The 22,443-nt window shown below is 32.1% G+C and overlaps 4 protein-coding genes across 5 annotated transcripts; 1 reads left to right on the top strand and 3 right to left on the bottom strand.

The window, feature by feature from the left end:
• Window positions 1-17: 17 nt before the first annotated feature.
• Window positions 18-3,830, bottom strand: LOC114169333 (adenylyl-sulfate kinase 3-like). Of its 2 annotated transcripts, none has more exons than XM_028054450.1 (8): window positions 3,552-3,830; window positions 3,147-3,410; window positions 2,177-2,317; window positions 1,420-1,569; window positions 1,219-1,337; window positions 973-1,057; window positions 730-776; window positions 18-506 (listed from the first exon to the last, which is right to left on the bottom strand). In XM_028054450.1, the coding sequence occupies exons 2-8, from the start codon at window positions 3,406-3,408 to the stop codon at window positions 408-410; spliced, it is 903 nt and encodes a 300-aa protein (XP_027910251.1). In that variant the 5' UTR covers window positions 3,409-3,410; window positions 3,552-3,830; the 3' UTR covers window positions 18-407. The 2 variants fall into 2 exon arrangements, with proteins under 2 accessions (XP_027910251.1, XP_027910259.1); XM_028054458.1 differs by lacking the exon at window positions 3,552-3,830 and adding an exon at window positions 3,506-3,527.
• A 1,463-nt stretch (window positions 3,831-5,293) lies between these two features.
• On the bottom strand, window positions 5,294-8,326 carry LOC114166340 (BTB/POZ domain-containing protein At3g49900-like). The gene is made up of 4 exons (XM_028051058.1): window positions 8,126-8,326; window positions 7,972-8,041; window positions 7,343-7,822; window positions 5,294-6,013 (listed from the first exon to the last, which is right to left on the bottom strand). Exons 1-4 carry the CDS (start codon window positions 8,248-8,250, stop codon window positions 5,369-5,371), a joined length of 1,320 nt encoding a protein of 439 aa, XP_027906859.1. The 5' UTR covers window positions 8,251-8,326; the 3' UTR covers window positions 5,294-5,368.
• Window positions 8,327-10,792: 2,466 nt separating this feature from the next.
• On the top strand, window positions 10,793-11,546 carry LOC114167625 (60S ribosomal protein L26-1). Its single transcript, XM_028052739.1, has one exon. It carries the CDS (start codon window positions 10,895-10,897, stop codon window positions 11,333-11,335), a length of 441 nt encoding a protein of 146 aa, XP_027908540.1. The 5' UTR covers window positions 10,793-10,894; the 3' UTR covers window positions 11,336-11,546.
• A 2,785-nt stretch (window positions 11,547-14,331) lies between these two features.
• On the bottom strand, window positions 14,332-17,833 carry LOC114166206 (mitochondrial outer membrane protein porin 2). The gene is made up of 6 exons (XM_028050901.1): window positions 17,669-17,833; window positions 17,494-17,561; window positions 15,503-15,613; window positions 15,332-15,418; window positions 15,037-15,245; window positions 14,332-14,948 (listed from the first exon to the last, which is right to left on the bottom strand). The coding sequence occupies exons 1-6, from the start codon at window positions 17,715-17,717 to the stop codon at window positions 14,642-14,644; spliced, it is 831 nt and encodes a 276-aa protein (XP_027906702.1). The 5' UTR covers window positions 17,718-17,833; the 3' UTR covers window positions 14,332-14,641.
• Between the last annotated feature and the right edge of the window lie 4,610 nt (window positions 17,834-22,443).

The raw sequence follows: 22,443 nt of genomic DNA, 5'->3' as shown, positions 1-22,443 counted from the left end.
CATATAACTCATACAAATATAAATAAAAATACGAGGTGAATATTTATTGGACGGTAGGATACGGAGCATTTACCACCTTACTAAGTACACATTCAATGAAAAATATGCTAAAGGAATATATACGTTAACTTCTTACTTCCTTTTCCCTACACCCCAATACCAATCAGCACCAACACTTTACTCATATGTCTACCTCAACTACTTCCACCTACATAATGAAGTCGAATACAATGGAGTTGTGAATAACAATTTTTCATGGGCCTTGCTACCAGATAGAAGCAAATGAGAAGGAAACGATGATTTCCTTGCTGCTGGAATTAGCAGATTTTTTGTGCCTCACACTGTGTTACATACATTAATACCTACGACAAGAAACAGGGAAGAAGACAAACCCCATTCAGGTAATGTCAGGCTCGGAGGTATCCATTTTTATCCAAGTACGATATTACTATTTTTGTCATATCACCCAGTGACGTACATTCACTTCCTTGTTGTTGTAAAACTATCTGCAAGAGAATGAGAAAGTGTAATCAATTTGACAAAACTTCTGCTTAAGTTTCAGAGGGAAAGCAGGGTCTAATTTATTTTGACATCTCAAAGTTGGATAAAATTTTATGACTAAGTAAATTTAGCATGCTAGATTTATTCGTATTGTTCTTCTTTCACAACACCAATCACTATGTGTTAATCTAACGCTAGTGCAACACAAGTTGAGCAATAAATACCCACCTCACAGCTGGACGGTGGTTCATACGGATCGTCTATCCCCGTGAAACCTGAAAATTTCGGAAATAATAACTCAAGACTAATACAAATTCGATCAACAATAAAAATAGAAAGAAGACCAATCATAGCAGATAACCTGGTGAAGCTGGTATAGTTAAATAACAAATACCAGTACATACATGACTATTACACATAACATAACCAATAGTCCAAGAAGATACCTATTAAAATATTAAACCAAGATACCTTTGATCTTTCCAGCTCGAGCTAGCTTGTAGAGTCCCTTCGGATCCCTTGCTTCACACACCTCTAGTGGCACGTCTATGAAAACCTGCAACATGGGTAATGAGAATTGTAAACTTTGCAAAGGAATTAATGAATCTCCTGTCTTGTTTGATGATAACAGATTCACAGATTCAGAATGTTCACCATTGTTAGCACTTAGTAAATGTGAAACAAGTATCATATAGGTTGGCACTTCGCAATAAGTACCTCGATAAAATTTCCATTTGGCAATAAAGCTCGACAAGCATCCCTATCCTTTCGGTAGGGTGATATTAAACTAGCGATACAAATAAGACCTGCATCTGCCAAGAGTTTGGCAACCTCACCTGAAATTTATTTGTCATTTTGTTATAATACTAAAAATAACATTTTGTGTGTATGTATATATGTTCTTCTGCAGTAACTAACCAATCCTTCGTATGTTCTCTGAACGATCTTCTGCTCTAAAACTAAGATCACGGTTTAGACCATGTCTCATATTGTCCCCATCAAGGATATAAGTCAACTTTCCTCTGGAGTGCAAGCTTCTACTCAAAAAACATGCCAGAGTGCTTTTTCCTGAAATCAATGTCTCTTAAGAGTCAAACTAAGCAGAGACAGTGAGGGTGATGATATCCACTGTCTAGAATTGAAGAATAAAAGGTCAGGGGATATCCTTATAATGTAAAGAAACTAAAGACAATTGCTTTCATTTTCCTGGTTCACTATAAGTGTATATTCTACAGCAGACAGAGACAATTTTATTTGGAAAGAACGTGAAACTTTGATTCATAAAAGACCTGACTGTTATTTAAAGCATTCATATGCGAAGAAATAATTTGAATTGACTGGCTTCTCTTCATTATTTCATTCTTATGAGTCCAAGTGATTAACTGTGCTTTAATAGAAGTTCAGATTGTACCATAGGAAGTGACAGAGAATGTTACGTATGTAAAATTAAATATTCAATGTTTCTGCCTGTGCGTGTATCGAAACAATGAACGTCGTATCAAAAATAAAATCAAACACGAGCAATCAGAACACGTTGGAATCTAGGATGCATTTAAGAATGATAAAAGGAGGATAGGACTCCATTACTCGCAATTGTGCGCTTATTTCAGCTTAACAACAATAAACTAAAGCGAGGTTTCAGAAACGATCACTGTATATTTAAAATTTCACAAACCTGAACCACTGAGACCCGTTAACCAAATGACGCAGCCCTTTTGCTGAAGAAGATGCTCTCTATCAAGTTTCTGGATAGGACATTCGTGCCACAAAATGTTCATCGAATTCCCAATACTAGACTTTTCGCTGAGATTTTTACCTAGATAGATAATAAACAGGTTAAATATTTCAATTATTATTTTTTAATTATAGCCACATATTGCTTTGCTTAGAACTAGTAGTAGATATTAAAAAGTTCAGTTTTTTCTTACAAATATGTTGTCAAAGCCTCGTAAACAGCATTTATAAAGCTTAAACAGCTTTTTGATGAAGTCCATGAGATTTCCGGTTTCCAAAATTTGCAGTGAACAGAAACAATTCTTTTTTTCTCAACCAAATTATGTTCATCTGGACAATCACCTTCGTAACCTTAAATTTTCCCTGATCTATGCTCAGGTTTCACCAAGGATCAGATGTCCCTGACAAATCAATCACTCTGAAGTTTTTGTTCTCCATCTTCCAATAACCACTTACTCTCTTTATGTTTTACAACTAAAAAATATTGGTGAACTTGCCCAGATTTTAACTTTGCCGTTTAGCCCAAGAGAAACTTACACACAACACAAATATCGTCAAAATATTCTCTTACATTATAAACCAGATCATCTTCAAACCAAAAATTATCACACCTTGATCCTTTAATTCGTGCCATATTAGCCTTTTAAAGCATTATCGGGTGGATAAATAAAATTTTACTGAAGAATTTTATGTGGCAGACAAAGGACGACAAATCAGAAAATAGTATATGACGTTGAACATGTGATGATGTGACCATTTTGCACAGTGATATCTACGAATAATGATTAAAAACGTAATCTCAGATTCCATTGACAAACAACAGAAAATAACAAGAATAATGTAATAAAAAAATAGAGCATTTAAAAAAACAGATTCAAGATCTTGATAGAATCTGAAAATAGAGATAGTACCGATTAATGCAGCAGAGTGATTAGCCAAAGGTGCCAGGCCATTCGGCTTCTTCACTTGATGTCCGTCCTCGATCCGAGACGCGCCATTATCTTCCTTTGCCAGAATCGGCTTCAACAAACTTTTACGATTACGGCTTAATCCAATGGCTTCGATTCCACAGAATCTTGTGAACCCTAACTTCTCCGCCGAATGTCCGCATTCGACGATCTGCAACATTCTGCAAGTACACGGCGGGTACAGTGCTTGTACAACGCTGATCATCTCTACCAACAGAAAAGAAAATTAAAAATGAAGACTGTGTTAAAGCTAGAGCCGAAAACATAGAATACACTAGCAGTGATTAAATCAAATAACATACACACAAATTTGCTAGTTCGTAAAGATCCTTAAGAAACTGGAAGTACCTTGCGAAGGTAGATTTCCCTGTGAAATGTGATATATGGAGTTAGTAGAAGAAATTTGCTGGAGCAGTGAAATTTATATAGTCGACAAAATTTATGCCAATGAGTGAGTGTTGTGGTTTCAGACAACTGAAGCAGAAGCGAAGGGAAGACACATCATGTGGTAGTGGCCGGAGCTGAACTACGTAGGGTGCATCGGATATTCAAAAGTAATGTGTGCTGCCACGTCAGTAGTCACAACCCAAGCATTTGTTGTTGGTCTTAATAATGATGTTCAACTTTTGTGTCCAATTGTTGTGCTGTGCCTAAACACGTTAAAATAATCCCAATTTTAGGTATGTATTTTTTTAAAACAATTTTATTTCATTGTTATTTTTTATGTTTTTTAAGACAATATTGATTATTACTTTTAGTTATATCATTGTAATTGATATTTCATTAATTTATATTTATTGATATTTATTAAAGGATTAATTACCTTTTTCGTCCTTATTTTCGTAGTGTTCGATGCGGATGGTCCTTGTCTTGACACACTTCAATGCAACATAATACAAACGGTACTACCTCTACAGTGTTCCGTTACTGGTTTAATCAGTCCACAGAAAATAACAAAATAAAACACGAATTGCGAAAATAAAGATTATTTTAAACATCCTGTCAGAATGAGAATCATCCACAACAAACACTACGAAAATAAAGACGAAAAAAAGGTATTTAAACCTTTATTAAAATTAGAAAATATATGGTATTTCTTTAATTTTTTTTTCTAAAGAACTTTCGTAACCTGTATGGTAACTACTTGCTCTCAATTATTGCTTTTCTTTAATACTACCAATTAGAGACAGAGAAGTGCATAAGAAAAAGAGTTTTGATTTGTGATAAAACTGAGAATATTGTGATTTGTCATTACTCGTTTGGTATGGATTCTGATGTGGCCAAACCAATGGTATATCCTTTTATCTTTAAGGAAATAATGAATTGATAGCAAACTTAGCACCAACGATTGTGTTAAATCAATAATTATGATTTAAGTGGAGACGGTGTGCACTGCTAATGTTGGTCACTGCTTCAGTGCTTCCTATATTGCAGCGCCATCTTATTCTTTGTCAACAACATCCATTGATTTTTTTTTAAAGAAATCTTGGTATTTAAGGGTAATGGACTTTTTTCTGCTATAATCAGCATATAAAAATCATATTTGCATTATCATTGGATTAATATCTTTTCTAAATAATTTGAAGAAAAAATAAAAAAGATTAATTTACAAAATTATATACTAATAAAGTAAGAAATTTAACTTATAACAAATGTTTTTCAATTTGTTTATTAATTAAATATTTATAGAAAAATGAGATATCATGTTAAACAGTGACACATTTTTTGACACTACAATAAATAATAAATTTTAACCCTAACTCAACCCCATAAAACTGTCTTATTAGAGAGGGAGTGTTAGAAGTCTTACATTGATTAGAGAAAATATCAATTTACAACATACAAGTGGATGTAAACCTTAATCTTACAGGTCAATTTTATAACGTTGAGTTAAGTTTAAATTCCACTTTTTAACACAATTGGTATTGATAACAAAAAACTATGGTTACTAATCCCACGAAATGGACATTTCGGACATTTTACACAATAATGAGATAAAGAGCCAAAAAAATATATATTTATGAAGAAACAATATATATATATATATATATATATATATATATATATAATTATGTTGAATATTCACCGGTCATACATAGTTTTATACTCCATGTCATAGTTATTGATGATCTCCACACTAATGAGTAGACTAATTTCTCCAATTTCTAACTCCTTTTAGTTTGTCGTTGAATTCGACATCCAAATGCATTTTTGAGACTATTTATGAATTTGTAGGGGAAAAACCTAGTAATCTCTAATGAGGTTTTGTTTGCAACAAACATCTCCAACTTGTTATGTTTCTTCGTTATTCTGTTATCAAGCATAAAACTTGAGGACGAAATGGACCCTCTTCCTCCCCTTTGTATTTTACTATCCTCTGGTGGTTCAAAATGAAAACTCATCGAACGTTCTTGGTTCAACACATTATTATTTTTATTCCCATTCATGAAGTCATGATGATGTTGAAGATGGTTCTTCATATCAATTAGTTCTTTCTCAAGGCTCTGAATACGATAGTAGGTGGAATCCATGACCTCTTCTATATTTGTTGTGTGGTAAGGAGTAGTGTCTTGTTGAAGAATTTGCCTCAATGATGTTCGTTCTGTTTTATGGGTAATAGTGGTAGTTGCTGCAACGAGGGAATCACGAGTTTTGAGATGCTCCATGAGTATCGCTCCCATTATGAATTTGAGTGACATTCGCGGATTTTGGATACATTCAACTAGGATGTGATGTGAGAGCTTAGAACAATCTAGATTGTTGCATATATCTATTTGTTGTTCTTCTCTTAATTTGTCACACTTGATTTCCTTCACCAATGTTAAAAGATTATTGTCACTCAAATACACCAATCTCTCTCTCCATCAACCATACTATTTCAACACCCAAAATATTCTAACCATTATAAAAACACTCAATGAAAGAAATAAGAAAAAAAGAAAAAAAACATAAAAATTACAAAGTAAAATATTATTATAGCGATGATATAATAACATGAGATTTTGGAAGATGTTAAAAAAAATTCTTAATATTGTGATATCATATTTGTTAATACTTATGTTGAAGGGAAAGTGAAGTTACTATATAAAACAATAACTGATAATAGAGTGTATTTTTGATGTTTTTTTCTTTTAAAAGATTGCTCCTTAAAACAAAAAAACAGTACTATTTGTCTATCTTTCAACAAAATTTATGGAACAAAAATACTATATTCATACTTTGGATGAAATAAAATAGAAAACATTTTATAGTAAGAAAAACTAATTTTATCCATTTCATAGGAACTAAAATTAATTATTTGAATTTTTTGCAACTAAAGTGTTCACAAAAAATATTAAAATAAAAATATAATAATTATTTAGTTATTACAAAATATTTATTTTAAGATATAATCAAAATAATAATAAAGGATATTTAAATGTTTAGGAAAATAAGGCTAAAAATCATTGTCCTTGCTGGCTAAAATGATAGGGACGATTACCTTGATAAATAATAAATAGATATCTATTATCTATTATATTTCGAAGTCAATAATGAATAAAGTGTTCTCTAAAATTATATAATCAGTCATATCAACATTCTAATAATAAAAATCACATTCAAGCTTTTGACAGAGTATTTATTTAGTTAAAATAATTTACAAATAATAGAATTTTGATGATTATTTTTAGTGATGAAAACCAAATTCATATTTTAATTTATTTATATTGATTTTAATCCTTTTATTAAACTGCATTAAATAAGCCATTAATAATACAATATTAAACATTAATGCATACAAGTCAAAAAAAGGTATCCTTATGTATTTTGTAAAGGCAATTGCCTATTAAATTTTAATAACCGTCCTTTTTTAAACGGTTTTAAAATATTAAAAATAAAAGAAAATGAAAAATTACTTAAAAAATAACAAGATCAATACAAAAAATTATCGAAATTTAGTAGTCAAAAAATATTTTTTATTTTTTTTTTAAATCAGCCTAACATTTAATGTGATTCATCCAAAATTAATTTTACTAATAAATTATATATTAAATGCACACAGTCAAATTTGTATTCTACTAAAAAAAATCAGATGTCACAGTTCTCAGTAATATTAAGAGGGGTCCATCTATGGCATGAGATGATGACACGTGGCGTACCTTAAGATAAAAATCAATAATCTTGTATAGAGCGTCGTGGTTGGGCAACCGTTTGTTCAAGTAAGAGGCAACCATTTGAAAATCTTGAGAGGGCATCTCAATGACATCGTCCAAAAACGAAACGTCGCCGTTCCAGATCATCGCTTCAATGCACCTGCTGACAAGCGACGCTGTCGTTTCGGCTTCGGGAAGCATAGTCACGCACGAACGAATAACCAACGATGCATCAACGCCAATAACTCTCTCAAAGTATGATTCTGTCACCTCGCATAGATTCTCTCCTTCAGTCATACCCAGCAACTCCGCCGCCACTTTTATCGCAGCAATGTTGCTCGGCGTTAAGTGGATTTTGTGGGTGTAACAGAAATCAGCTACCGTGGCGAAAGTCTCCGCCGTTATGTTTAACGGCGGGGAGATTGTTACGTTAGAAACTCCCATGAGGCGCTGTTTCAGGTATGAACTTTGTGATATCATACGATCCTAATTAAAGTCAGAAAAAACAGAACAACCAATTTTTAAGGTATATACCAGAATATATGAGACATTGATCACTATATGTCATTTATTGTATTTGCAAACAATTTTGACGAAAAAGAATAGAAAATGGTGGAAAAAGACGATGAACAAACCTGGTGCAAACGAAAGCAGGTTCCTTGAACAAGTATCAAGACGTTGGGTTCAGAGGTGTAGTGGAGAGACCTGAAAGCATGGATAATTTAATTTAAGAGAAGAAAACGAAGTATGAGAAAAGTGTAACAGAGATGGGAGAGAAATGGTAAGAACCAAGCATTGACTATGGGGTGGAGTGATGAAGGAGGAGAAGAGGAGGAGGAGGGTGAAGGAGAAGAGAAAGAGTGTTCTTCCTCGTAGATGGTCTCAATAGTCTCAAACTGCTTCAAAGCCCTCATCTCTCTGTGTGTTGTGTTTTTTGTTTTTTGTTTTTGTTCAATGAAACCACACACAGAGGTTTCAACACTGTCTTAATGCTGCACTGGTATTTCCATGGAGTTTATGCCAAATCATCAACATGGTCTGGGACGTTATTAATGCTGCGAGCGATTATTCATAACTCTCTACTTTAATTGTTTTTCTTTATTTCAACTTTGTTTTTATATTCTCATAAAAATTTAAATATTTTGTATGAATTTTTATTGAAGACATTTTCTTTAGTATTTATTTTATTTTTATTTTAAATTAAATTTTGGTATATTTCATTTTATTTGAAATTAAATAATATATTTATTATTTTGCATTGTTATTTTTTATATATTTTCATGTAAAAAATAAAAAACTATTTAATAAGAATATTTGGTAAACTTGAGTAATTTTAAGGATTGAATTTATATAAGATATTTAATATTTAATATTTGCATATTTTTAAATTAAGCTTTTAGTATTAATTGGAGATAAAATTATTTTATTTTGTAATTTTAAATAAAATATCATTATATATTAAGAAAATATAAAATTATGGAACTTCAATTATGTTTTATTAGATGTGATTGTTCTATCTTTCTAAATAATTGATTTAATTTTGTTTTGGTGTTTATTTTTGTAAAATGAAACGATATTTTTTTAATAGAAATAATTAAACTTCAAAAAATTATATATGTCTCATTTTAAATTATTTTCCTTTTAAAAATAGTATATTTAGTGTTATTCTTACTAATATATCATTCCCAAACTGCATACAGTTATAAACTTATTTACTAGTAAAATTTAAAATATCCAGTCCAGTTTTTTTAAAACTTTAATATTAAATGTGCTTTTAATTATACATGCAGTATTATAATATCAACATTTTGACTTTTTTCCCTATATTCATTATTGGGTGCAGTGAAAGGGGATAACATGTGCTTATCTTTAAAGAGTATTTATGCATTTATTATAATTTAATAGAAAATTTATTGAATAATAATGGTATTTTTATAACGGTATAAAACGTTAAATTCATTGTAAATAAAATACAAAATTATTTATTAAATAAAATTAATTGTGTTACCAGTTTAGACAATAATAACAAAAATAATTAAAATAATATAATTGTAACCAGATGATATTGTTTAAAGCTAAAATAAACGTTTTTAAATAAAAATGATAAGATGCATTTTATACAACATCGCTTAATGACATTTTTTTTACAAATTTTAAATGATTATTTTAAAAGTAAATAAACTTATAATCTTATTTGTAACTTACCATGTTATCTATCACATGATTTGTGCTAAATATTTTGTCCTTACTCATAACTTCTGTTTTAATTATTAATTTTCACTTTCAAATTTTATAACCATTAAAATATAATTAAGTAATTTAATTTTAATTTTTAAAATAAAAATTTTAGTAAAAATATTTCTGAAAATAAAATACATTTTAAACGACAGTTCTTATCATTTATATATTTTTTCAAAGATTTTTTTTTTTTGTGTAAAAAAAAGGTTAAATTACCCTTTTGGTCTTTCTATTTATCATGAAATTTCATTTTGTTCCTCACGTTTTTCGTTGTCTTCATTTTCTTAAAAATGACTCAATTTGGTCCTCATTGTTAACTTTGACCAGACGGTGTTAAAATCAACGCCACATGTCAATTTGTGATTTTTTCTTATTTTTATTTTTTTTTAAATTTTTTTTCTTTTTGACACATGTCACTTCACAGTCTTACTAAAATTAACGTTTTTATTAAATATTTCTATAAATATTTTAAATTAACTTTAAATTCTACACAAAACATTAGACTTTGATTTTGTTTTGAACTTAAAATTTAGTTCCTAAATTTATGCGTGACAAGTTATTTGATTTTTAATCTTTACCAAGTTTGTATAATATGATACACTTGATGCCTTTATATGATGACAAAGTTGTTAATTTTTAAAATTAAGTTTGGGGTTTAACTTTGTTTAATAATAAAACTAAAAAAAATTATTTAAAAATATTTCTATAAATATTTAATAAAAATGTCAATTTTATTAAAAATATCATCATAAGTTGTATACAAAGATTAAATTGAGTCTCAATTTAAGGAAAGACAATATTGCTTATTTTTACAAAAATTGGGACTAAATTGAAACTAAAAACAAATATAGGAACAAATTGAGTCACTTTGACACGTGACACAACAATGAAATGACACGTGTCAAAAAAAATTTAAAAAATTCAAAATATATTAAAAAAATTCAAAAAAATCAGAAATTGAGATGTGGCATTGACTTTAACACCGTTTGGTCAAAGTTAACGGTGAAGACCAAATTGAATCATTTTTAAAAAAATGAAGATCAAATTGAGACAACAAAAAATGTGAGGACCGAATGAAATTTTATGACAAATAGAGGGACCAAAAGGTAATTTAATTAAAAAAAATAACTGCCAGCAAAACTGATCCGACAGGCCCAATACAATTGGGCTAGCTTGGACCTTAAAAAGTGGGTCTGATCCATCACAAAGAATGAAAATAAAAATAACATTTTAATGATTAAAGAGTAAACCCTAAATCTCATTTTTTCTTATACACTCTCCCCTTTCATTCGCATTGCCGTCACAGAAGGAGAGAAGAAAATGAAGTTCAATCCTAGGGTTTCCTCTAGCCGGCGCAAGAGCCGCAAGGCCCATTTCACGGCGCCGTCGAGCGTCCGACGCGTGCTGATGAGCGCGCCGCTCTCAACCGATCTCCGGTCGAAATACAACGTGCGTTCCATTCCGGTTCGGAAGGACGACGAGGTGCAAGTGGTTAGGGGAACCTACAAGGGTCGCGAGGGCAAGGTGGTGCAGGTCTATCGCCGCAAGTGGGTTATCCACATTGAGCGAATCACTCGCGAGAAGGTGAACGGCTCCACCGTCAACGTCGGCATTCACCCTTCGAAGGTCGTGGTGACGAAGTTGCGAATGGACAAGGACCGTAAATCCTTGCTCGATCGCAAGGCTAAGGGCCGCGCCGCCGCCGACAAGGAAAAGGGTACAAAGTTTGCTCCTGAGGATATCATGCAGACTGTTGATTAGTTTTCGATTTTTTTTTTTTCGATATACTTTTTCGATTGCTGGATCTTTTTATTGTTGTTATTGGAACTTGGTTTCGATTATTAGTGTCGTGTTTTATCTGCGGTTTTGGTAGTTTGAGGGTCTTGCGTTTTGGATCTAAAGAGTTCAGTTGTTCTCAGACCTTTCTCTTTTGTTTATTTTAATCAAATGTTTGACATTATTACTGCTGGTATTTATTGCGTTTATCACTTAAACTGCGTTAACTTTTTGATCTTCACACTGTTGCTCGATCTTTATGGACTGAATAGGTTTCAGGGGCCGAGTGCTTCGTTAAAATATGGCTGAATATTTGAGATGGGAGTGTGATTGCATTAACTCTAATGCACTTTCTAACAGTTGCTTCCAATTAGGAAAAATTATACAGAAAACTTTTAAATTATTTCTGGTTTCATTACTAAGGTGCTTGAGTCATACAGTTTGTGATGGTGAACTATTTTTAGCCTGTAGTATATTGTTTTGGTCCCGTTGCTTGCACAGTTACTTTCATAGTGCAAAATGTGTTTTGCAAGAACGTTTGTAGGAGGAACCTTAGTCAAGCTTTCACTTTTCTGGTGGACTGTGATACAGATAGTTGCATTCAATTAATTGTAGTATTATGGAGATTCCACAATGCACGTTATTAAAATGCATTTAGCCTTCAATCAATTTTCTAAAATCATGCAAAGGTGAATTTAAAGGTTCATACAATTGTATGCAGTGGTGCCTCGATATCTGACATCACAGTACATGTTTTGACAATGTCAGTTGCTTTGACTTCATTATTCTTTGGCTACTCACTATACTCTTTAATCTTCCATGTCAGTTGTATGAAAATATTGTTTCTTTTCTGGAATCTGTTAGGATTTTGTCTATAACAGGGGAGGACAGGGATGATGATACATTTTATAGGTCGGGGGTTCTGGTCGATTCTCTTCAGAGGAGAGATAAAAGTCAGTTTCAGAGTGTTTGAGTGAGTATTTCTTCTCTGACATGAGTGGAGTATTTCTTTTCTTATAATATATAGCCAAACTTAAATGAAATTGGGAGATGCTCTGCCATGTGCAAATATGGTGGGTATGAAATTTTTAGGTCAATTTTCTGTTTCGATGGCCCTATACATGAAGATTGCATGCAGACTACTGGTTCTCGATAACCATTTTTACTTTAATTTTCTATGGTTGCATTTTCTCCAATATTTATACAACTTATTTTTATAAAGTAGAATGTAAATTGTAGGCAGGAGATGCTCGTTTGGCCTGTTGAGGCAGACAATCTAATAGAAATAAGGAATTTCCAATCTAAATGTTTGTTTAATGCGATGTTTGAAATGAGAACAAATCATAGTAATCTTTATATCAACATAGAGGTAAATTGAATTATTCGTATTAATTCACGATGTAAAATTAACGCTCATGTTTATATGGTGTGCGGCTTTTATGGCCTTCATTTGTACATTTTCATACGATAATTCCTAACATTTAAGTATGGTTTTCAAATTCTGGTTATGGATGTTGGAAGTTGCTTCTTCAATGTATTTGATTCAAATTCGCAAAATTTTAAAGGAAGAGAATATGAAATTTGGCATTTTCTATTGGGCTAATTCCTAAAGGCCATTGGCCGTTGTGCTCACGTAGTGCAAATGATATATGCTTTACAATTTTTCAAGTAACTGAAAATTGACTGTTCATGTATGAGAGGAAGAAGACAAAAAATATAAGAAAAGGAAAGAAAGAAGGGAGATGACTGATTTGAAATTAATTTTATTTCGTTAAACTCAAATTTCTATGAAAGATAAGAAAATGCAAAAATACAAGTACTAATTTATTTTAAAAAGAATTAAGAATTAGGTGGATATATTTCTATTAGTAGTCTTATTCTAATATGTGTAGTAGTAAAGAAATATAAATGTTAAATTATTAAAAATGTTCTTTTATAATTTTTAAATTCTTATTTTAATTAAATTTCAATAAACAAAAAATTGGATTGAAAATGAAGATAAAGATTGCATAAATTGCTGGCATGTAATGTAAATTATTAAACCTGTTAAAAAAATTATAGAAAATTATGTTTTAAGGACTGCAGTAAAATAAAAATTCTATATGTTTAAATAAAATTTAAGGAATGATTGGAACAAAATTGAAGTTTTAGGTGTTTATTTTTAAATGAGATCAAATTTAATGATCAATTAAGACAAATTAAAGTTTAGGATGTTTACTTGTACAAAGAATAATGTTGAATGGATTAAATTGTTGAGTAATGAGATAAAAATTATACAATAATTCTTTCGTGTGGAAAATATAATGGTATTTTTACTAAAAAGATTAATAAAAACATCAAGAAAATAATGAATATTCTTAAACGAAAAAGATATTAATGAAATGAGTGTAATTTACTTAAATAAATTTATGACATCACAAAAACTCACTGAGTTGTTTTTAAAGTTAAAGCCACTTGACGAATTCATACTACCCCCCTTTATCATTTGAGAAACTTGACATATATAATATACGAAATAATATTTTTTTTTCGTAATGATATTCAAAACATAAAAAAGAAAAAAAAAATCTATTACATTGTATACATGTCTAGGCCCAAATTAGATAAAACTTTTGGTACAGACAATTATCTGCTTTGACAAAATGATACATTTAATATGTTTTTGTCAATCCACCATTTCATTAAAAGAAAAAAAAAATTAACTCTATCCCATTTAGATATCATTTTTGGACGACGAGAGACAAATTGAGAACCATAAAATAATGTCATCTTATTTTTGGAAGACGAAAGTCGTTTGTAATTTTTAGATTGTACCAACTAAATTATCCTAGTCTTTCAACTCACCCTCTCCATTAATATTTATGGAGCACAACAATATATTATATTTCTCCTCTCGTACACTTTATACCTGGACCAAAAAAGGTGACCATTTTTCTTTCCCCTTCTCTTCCCTTCACTGAAAGATTAACAATATTGTAGGGTATGGAAATTATCCAAGGGACAAATTGAAAGTATAATTAAGAAAAGCATACTCGATAAAAATCCTCCAAGACAACATGACCTATAGATCTTGTAATGCCTACCACAATGTTGGAGGAAAAACAGATAGTTCAATAAAAAAAATGGGAAACAAAAGACACTCGAGGATTCGAATTATAAGATTTTTATCCATTCATGAAGAGCCTAGAAATGCTCATCTGTGGAGCTAATTATTTTCCCTCCTTTCAAGGGCCACCAAAAAATTGAATGAAGTTTGTAACTCCGATCACTTTTCTAAAAATGAACAAAAACTCACGGTTTGAGGGCAACTCCCAATCCAAACTTGGGTTTTTTATCCAGGGCCTTGGTGTCAATCTCACCAGAAATAGTCAACACTGATTTTGGTATGATCTCATGCTGCAAGAGGGCGCCAAGATGTCCTTGATTGTTGAGCCTTGCTTTTACCTGTGTCAGAGGGTCAACAGCAAAAGACCCTCCCACTGTAAGAATGTTCTCATTTGTGGAGAACTTTCTAGTGATCTCTGCGACAGCAGCACTCTTCTTCAATAGGTCCAGATGATGGACGTATGAGGCTTTAATGCTGTCACCCTTGTCACCACTGAAATATCAATTTGTTACGCTTACATACAACATGATTACATTGCTAGATGTTTGGAAAACAATTTTTTTAGGTAAAAGCAGCTTACATGATTATTGAAGCAGATGAATCTGCTTTCGACACACTAATCCCAGCAGTGTATTTTGTAAAACGACCAGATGTAGTGTCATAGCCCGCCTCACCACCGACAGCAATGCTTGGGGTACCAACGGTAGCAGAAACATCAATGAGAGGGGATTGATTCAAGGCAACAGCGGTTGTCAAGGTAGCATGGTCATGGAAGTATTGAACCTCTAGCTGTCAAAAACAAATCAGATAAATTTTTAGAAACGATGCCCAGCAGTTAGTCAAATTTCCCATCCAGAAGAAGCAAGTTTCTATACCTTGCCAGAATTATAATCAGGCAGCTTAAATGAAGCAATGGTCTTGGTGGACGGAATAATGTCAGTGAATGTGAGGGTTGTGGAGATCTGGGAAAAAAAAGGGAGCAAATTAACAAGATGATTTACTCAAGAGCATACTCAATAGTAACCTTAAAAGACAAAGTAACCCACAATTGATGCCGTGTCAAGTTTAACATCAATAATAGTGTTCTTATACTTGTACAGTGCTGCCACATCCCCAGTCGAGAGTCCTCCTTTCTTCACAGCAGTTGAAGTGAGGGCCTGAAGGAAGAAAAAGTAAGAAGTCAAATTGAATTGAACACTACGCATCTATTGCTCCTAGCAGGTAGCCATGTGCGCCGTTGCACAAACATAGCATTAGAAAGGCGACTATGATAACAAAAACTACAGCAGCAAGACAAAAATTTAAAGCGGCCATGCAGTTTGCAACAGGCTAAACAAAATTCCAAAGGATCTATAAGTAAGAAGATCATCGGTACCCCCATGTCAATCTTACATTATCTTACTGGGTTACAGGACATTGAATCTTCATCCTCTATCAGTCTATTCAGATATCACCTTACTTTCACATTCACCCAAGTAATCGATCATTTAGTTTCATATGCTTTCAATCTCTTAGACATCAGAAATCAAATTTCAACCATCAGACAATTTCTCAAAACCCCTACCCCCAACTATCAACCTTTCTTTTATGACCTCTTTCATGCACCATCCAGTCACTGGATACTTTATACCAAAAGGTGCGCTACTTGTTTTGATAATTTATGTTCCGTATCCCCTAGTAGATATCTAAAAACGCTGGTCATTATGTCTACTTGTAAAAAAACAATTCATCAGCTTTAATACAATATATCAGAATTCTGAACCTGGGTACAAAAAAACTAGCATAAACAGCAAGATAATTTTTATCAGCAATCAAGGACTGTCAAGAATTTCCCCTTTTAAAATAGCTTTTAAGACCTGGATCCAAATTTCACTTACATATGATTCCAAACCCATAATACTACTTCTTGCATCATTATATTTGCATCCAACTTATGCTAGATGACATCAAAACTCTTCTGCACAAACGTACGTGTCATCTATCACACAAGTATCAATCAACCTTCCCACTCCCATTAGTTAGTTAGATACCTATGATACTGTTATATCAGTTAGTTAGAGATCTGTAACTCTGTTAGCACATTCGTTAGTCTGTATAAATAGTCAGTTGTAGCCTCAACAATATTCTTACGAGACTGTGAGTCTCCCCCTTTTCTAATATCACTGTTTAACTGTTTATCACATGAGTCTCTCCCTTTTCTAATATCACTGTTTCACTGCTTATCACGAGTCTCTCGCTTTTCTATATCAGAGTTTATCATACAGTCCAGTAAGCCCTACACATACAATCTCTTTTTTTTTTTTTTTTTCTCCAAGTATTGTTCATACTGTCCTACTCCCCATTCGCCATCCAATAGTTAGGATTCTGATAAAATAATGATGCTACAATGGGATAAAGATTGTTTTCTGTAAAAATTACTTGATCAAATAATAGTTTATTGGAACTCATAAGTCAGATTGGATATAAAACACTTGACATCACATTCAACATAAAACCTTAAGGCTTAATTTTATGGGTCTTGATTTTCATACATACCACTCAACTTTTGGAACTTTCAACTTACAGTTCTATTCCTAACACGGATTATGAGTAAGAAAAAATAAACAAACTCACAAAATGAATAGAACGCACCAAACAGATTCAGACAGAACAATTTTAACTATAACAAGTGACCGCGCATCCAACATCCTCGATTTCCTTTTATTAATTTTAATTTTGCAGGGAAGAATTTATCTACACAATACGATTAACTTCCCGTACTGACAATGTAATGCGGAATCGATTAAAATATAGATTAAAATAAGCGAACTGGAGATAAACGATTCTTAACAAAAAAAAAAGTCAATACAACAAGTAATCAAGGATTTTAAGGAACGAGCACGGCTCATCGGCAACCTTGTAGTGCGAATAGATTAATTTTCGAGTATAGCATCGCACTATATCTTGACCACAATACCTCACATACAAAATGTAATTGATGAAAAATCGTACTCATACAAACTATAGATTATTTATAATGGAAGTTCGAAGAGCTTACAACTCCGGCGCTGCTGTAGGATGAAACGGTGAGTTTCCTATCGGAGGTGTAGTCCTTAGTCAAAAGATCTACAAGCAATAACAAACCAAAACTGCTTAGTTTAATTTTTGTTGGATCGATAAAAGCGATGAGGAGGAACGAATAACGAAGAATGTTAGAGAGCATGTTCGTTCACCTTTGGCTTTTTTGCCGATATCGGTGAAGAGACCCGGTCCCTTGCTCATTTTCGATTTCAGAGAGATAGAGAGATCTTGATTCACTACGCTTCACGAAGCAGGGTGTGGCGAGGAAATGACGCCCTTTTTTCACGTTTTTATTTTCAAGTGTGAAATAATGTAATAGAGAATCGCGAATCTGGATGGTTGAACTGGCTATGTCCGATCCTGCGTTTCTAGCCGTTGATTTAGGAAGGGAATGTGATGCGTGGGACCATCGTGCCCGCTCTCGCTCCTTCTTTGATCTGTTTTTCAGGGTGATTTACAAGTTAACAAAACAATCCATCTACTCTACTAATTATACTTCACAAATGTCTGAAAAACATATGGAGTTTAAAGTTCATCAAAGTGATAATTAAATTTGAAGTAATTAAATAAATTTGTCTATTTTTTTCTATAAATACTTTTGTATCTTTAAATCAAATATAAATCTACCGATGTTATAAATTTGTTAAATAATTTGAAAGTAATTAATGTTTTTTCGAACTTTGATCTAAAATTAGAATTTGTTTATATCTAAAATTTTGATACATTTTAATCCTAAACTTTAAAAATGAATATAGTTATTTTAACTCAATTACGTCATTTTTTTTATGTGTAAAATTTAGTATGAGAGTTGTTTATATTGTTTCACACATTCCTAGTTTAATATCAGTTCAAGAATGCGTTTGACATTTCAAAAAACTTTAATGTAATTGAGTTAAAAAAATTATACTCATTTATTTTTAAAATTTAAAGACAAAAACATATAAAATAAAGATAAATTTTAATTTTTTTTGTCAAAATTCAGACTAAAAACATAATTATCCTGATTTAAATTAAATTTATAATAATGAGTGTTGCACTTGACGATGATACACGTCACGTGTCTAACAGATCCCCTTCTCACAATTGCATTCCCTAATTATACATTAAAATAAAATAAGATCAGCATTGCCATCACCTCCTACATAGAATAGAAGAGAACTATGGTGGAAATGTTTTTTGAAAAAGAGAAAAAAATAAGTTAAAGAACTCATAAAGGAAAAAAAAATCATGATTGAAGATAATGATCGCAAATTCTTTATATTTTTGTAAAAATTTTATGTGTGGAAAGTCATGGATGGCTGTTGTTGATTTTTCTGCAATTTATATATTATTGTTCACACAAATAATATATTTTCTTCATCTCTAATTGTAAAATTAGTGTTTCTTAATCATTTTAAGTATAGATAATGCAGAGATTACTAATGTCACCACGATTTTATATGCATTCTTTCGCGTGTGGTACCTTTATTTTCTACAAACAATTTTGTTTTAGTTGAAATTTTTGATCTAGCTTTGTTCCTTGTTGTTCTTCTGGTATTACATATTATTAAATACTTTTGGTTTTATAATTTTAGTTGTTAAATCTTCGTCTCTTTATTTTAAAAAATATGAAATTTTAATTTACCTATTAAAATATCATTCATTATTTTTTACGAACAAAAAAACTATCACCCATTATTTTAATACACAAGCTAACATGAGGAGTTTCTTTTTGCACCTTCATATCATTTTTCCAACGTCTCATATAAAAAAAATATCCATTTTTTTATCATGCAATCCGAAGACAAAATGTCACATTATGTAATCAGTCATTTTTGCGAATTATCCAATTTAGAAGTATTTTTTATTATCAGTTTACACACTTAGGAAGCTAAAATGACTCTTTTTATTATGCTCGAAGACAAAATGTCAGATTATGTAATCAGTAATTTTTGCGAATTATATAATTTTGAAGCATTTTTTATTATCGGTTTACAAGTGACTTTCAGACGTTGTTACAATTCATAAAATTTCAGGATTGCACAGTCAATTTTTGACTATTGTATAATTTAGAAATCACAAATTTCATAATCAGGAGCTTTCATATCACATAATTTCTAAGTTTTTATTGCATAATTTCAAAGGTATTTTTAATTTTCAAATTACATAATTTAGTAAAAATTATTTTAAAATTGTAGAATTTAGAAGTTAGAAACACAGGTGGAATCAACGTGTTCCATTTTGGCCTCTTAAAAGAAATTGTTCCTCGTAATAAATATGAACTAATTATTTTAGTCTATCTCTCGTAACATTAAACTTGTGGATTTGAAAGTCAGTTCATAGTCCGAATAAAAATTAATTATTGTGTACAATATTAGGGTGTGTAATTTTAAAATTTTTATTTTTATTTAGTTAAATTAGTATGAATCATAAATTTTATAAGTTTATTTCTTAAAATAAGTAACATTTATAATTTTATAATTTATGATTTTTAAGTAAGTTTATTGAAAACAAAATTGACTTTTAATTTGATCAAATAAGGAAAGAAAGACGAAATTGGAAGTTAAATTTTATAGATTTGATGCATAAATAATTTAATTATGAATAGATTATATTGTGTAGTAGTTGTTGTTAAATTTTAGGAATTTAAATTAATGTGAGTTATATGAACCAGTCAACTTGTAATTGTTCCGTGTGTAGAATATGAGTTACTAAGAACGGCTTAAACGAACGAGTGAATTAAAATATTCGGTCTCATCTGCATTTCTTCCGTGAGTTTGTGATCCGACTCTTGTATGATCCGTTCCATATTATTAACTCTAGTTAAAAATAATTAACTTTTAAATTGTCAATAATTCATATGAATTTCATATTATACAATCCATAATAATTAACTTCTTCAACACCATATAATCCGAAAGTCATTATATAATTCAGTAAATGCTAGATGAGTTCTTTTACATGAAAATGCAAGAAGTATGTGTAGGTGAAGTAAGAAGCTTCCGGTCATCCATGTATATATGTACATTTTATACTCACAATCTATTCTTTTTTATAACCTTTAATAAAAAGGTTGTCCCAAATCTGATGGGCCAAAGAACTGGCCTAAAGGATAAAGCTGGTCCGAAGTTGCACTAATGTTTCTACTCTCACTCTCTCACAGATTCAGCCGTCACTTCTCCTTTCCTCTCACAGAAAACTCTGCTAGGGTTTAGGATTCTGCCATCTTCAAGCTAGCTCAAAGTCGATTTCTACTCCATCTCCTTCATTCGTTCCTTGAGTTGCTGTGTTTTTCACGCTTGGCTGCCAAAGTCCCTTTTAACGCCTTTCCAGGTATGAGAAGTTAGGGTTTGCGTCTTAAGCTTTATTAATGAGTTTTATGGCTATTTTCGTGATATAGAATGTATGATTGGAGTTTTGATGTTGTGAACATGTACTGTATGTTGATGTGAATAAAATGCTTGGTCTGTGTGTGCGTGAACAATGAAGGGCCTTGCATATCTCGCCCAAGTGACCTGTCTCGCTTAAGCGAGATTAGTAGTGCTCGCCCATTTCTGCCTGCGCGAGCTATCGCTCAAGCAATGAACTCTAACTTTGAGCGAGAGCACGTCTCACTCAGGCGAGGAGGTCTCGCCTAAGCGAGAGTGCGTGACAACGCCACTGTTCCTCTTTTCGAGCCCTCGCTTAGGCGAAGGGGGCTCGCCTGAGCGAGAGACCCTCTCGCCTGAGCGAGACTCCTCTACTTGAGCGAGGCGCTGGGCGAGAATGCACCAGGTTCTGTTTTCTTCGCTGATCCTTGTTTGATTAATATATTTTGGGATGATTTGGTATACTTAAAAATGTGAGACGCATGATATGTATGTATGAGACTGGTTCATGGATTCAATATGAGGGAATGTTTATAGAGTTGATATGAAATGTGGAGGGATTCATGGAACATGAATGGTGATCCTTGGCATAATATTGGCATGATATACAAATCTATTTTTCATGACTTTGGAGAGATTGAACTATGGTTGACTAAATATGAGATACGGATGAGGGGTGGTTACAAAGATTGGCATGATATTGACATGTGTGGAGTCAATGCGTAAATCCTTGGGACCTTTAGGTGAGATTTTAGGGTAGTGCTTCAGTGGTCGGGACGTAATTCCATGGCCCCTGTTAGTGGGTGCCCATGGTGGTGCCCCATCTATATGGTCTGGTAAGGATTCAAAGTAAGGTTGTATCCTGACACTCTAAGGAGTTAGTTAGTCTCACTTAGAGCGGACTGACTCATGTGGTGAGAGTAGCAGGAGGTCTGAAACTCATTAATGGCTAACCTTGTGTGTGAGGGAATTGATTCATTGTAACACTTGTAACACATAGTTCGGGGGTGAGCAGAGGTATCCACCACAAGTGCAAGCATCCGCTGAATCCGACCAAGCTATATGTATCCAGATGAGTCGAGTCGAGTCTTAGTGTATTGATTGAAAGGTCGTAACATGCTTGAGTAGTAGTTGTGTATTGTACATATATGTTGGACTATGAAGGTACATTTGATTGCATGATAAAAGTATTTTTGGCTCTAGCTTACCCTTTCTTGTTGGTTGCTTTGTATGTTGTGCTTCTATCTTTGCGATGATCATCAATTTTATTGATGGGAGCAGATGTGAGGGGTAATCGTGGTCAACAGGGGAGAGACGACTCTGCTGCTTAGTCATCTTGGAATATCTTTAGGGCTACGGCCCATGTACTTGTCAGTCTTTACATTTCTTTATGGTTTCAGTAGACTGGTTATCATATTCTTTTTGGTGGCACCGTCGTGTGTCTTGGTTGTAAGGCGTTACGTTTAAACTATAGAACTGTGCTGGTATATTATAATTGTGTGACGTTTTCTTTTAATTATACTCATTAACTAATTGGAACGGTATACACAATGCAAATTGGAACTAACGAAGAATGACAT

This window comes from Vigna unguiculata, chromosome 2 (assembly GCF_004118075.2).
Source record: "Vigna unguiculata cultivar IT97K-499-35 chromosome 2, ASM411807v1, whole genome shotgun sequence".
Classification (NCBI taxonomy): domain Eukaryota; kingdom Viridiplantae; phylum Streptophyta; class Magnoliopsida; order Fabales; family Fabaceae; genus Vigna; species Vigna unguiculata.
The sequence above is the reverse complement of the archived record's forward strand: the minus strand, read 5'-3'. Positions and strand labels throughout refer to the sequence as shown.

Bases quoted from the DNA above. Each gene is read 5' to 3' on its own strand.
- LOC114169333 (XM_028054450.1), bottom strand. From the start codon at position 3,408: ATGATCAGCGTTGTACAAGCACTGTACCCGCCGTGTACTTGCAGAATG. The intron at 1,338-1,419 runs GTTAGTTACTGC...AATAAATTTCAG, and splicing joins AGAGAACATACGAAGGATTG to GTGAGGTTGCCAAACTCTTG. The intron at 507-729 runs GTGGGTATTTAT...ATTCTCTTGCAG, and splicing joins AACCACCGTCCAGCTGTGAG to ATAGTTTTACAACAACAAGG.
- LOC114166340 (XM_028051058.1), bottom strand. From the start codon at position 8,250: ATGAGGGCTTTGAAGCAGTTTGAGACTATTGAGACCATCTACGAGGAA. The intron at 7,823-7,971 runs GTTTGTTCATCG...GACTTTAATTAG, and splicing joins CCTGCTTTCGTTTGCACCAG to GATCGTATGATATCACAAAG. The intron at 6,014-7,342 runs GTACGCCACGTG...ACATTGGTGAAG, and splicing joins TTATTGATTTTTATCTTAAG to GAAATCAAGTGTGACAAATT.
- LOC114166206 (XM_028050901.1), bottom strand. From the start codon at position 17,717: ATGAGCAAGGGACCGGGTCTCTTCACCGATATCGGCAAAAAAGCCAAA. The intron at 17,562-17,668 runs GTGAACGAACAT...TATTGCTTGTAG, and splicing joins TATCGGCAAAAAAGCCAAAG to ATCTTTTGACTAAGGACTAC. The intron at 15,614-17,493 runs GTAAGCTCTTCG...TTCTTCCTTCAG, and splicing joins CCTACAGCAGCGCCGGAGTT to GCCCTCACTTCAACTGCTGT.
- LOC114167625 (XM_028052739.1), top strand. From the start codon at position 10,895: ATGAAGTTCAATCCTAGGGTTTCCTCTAGCCGGCGCAAGAGCCGCAAG.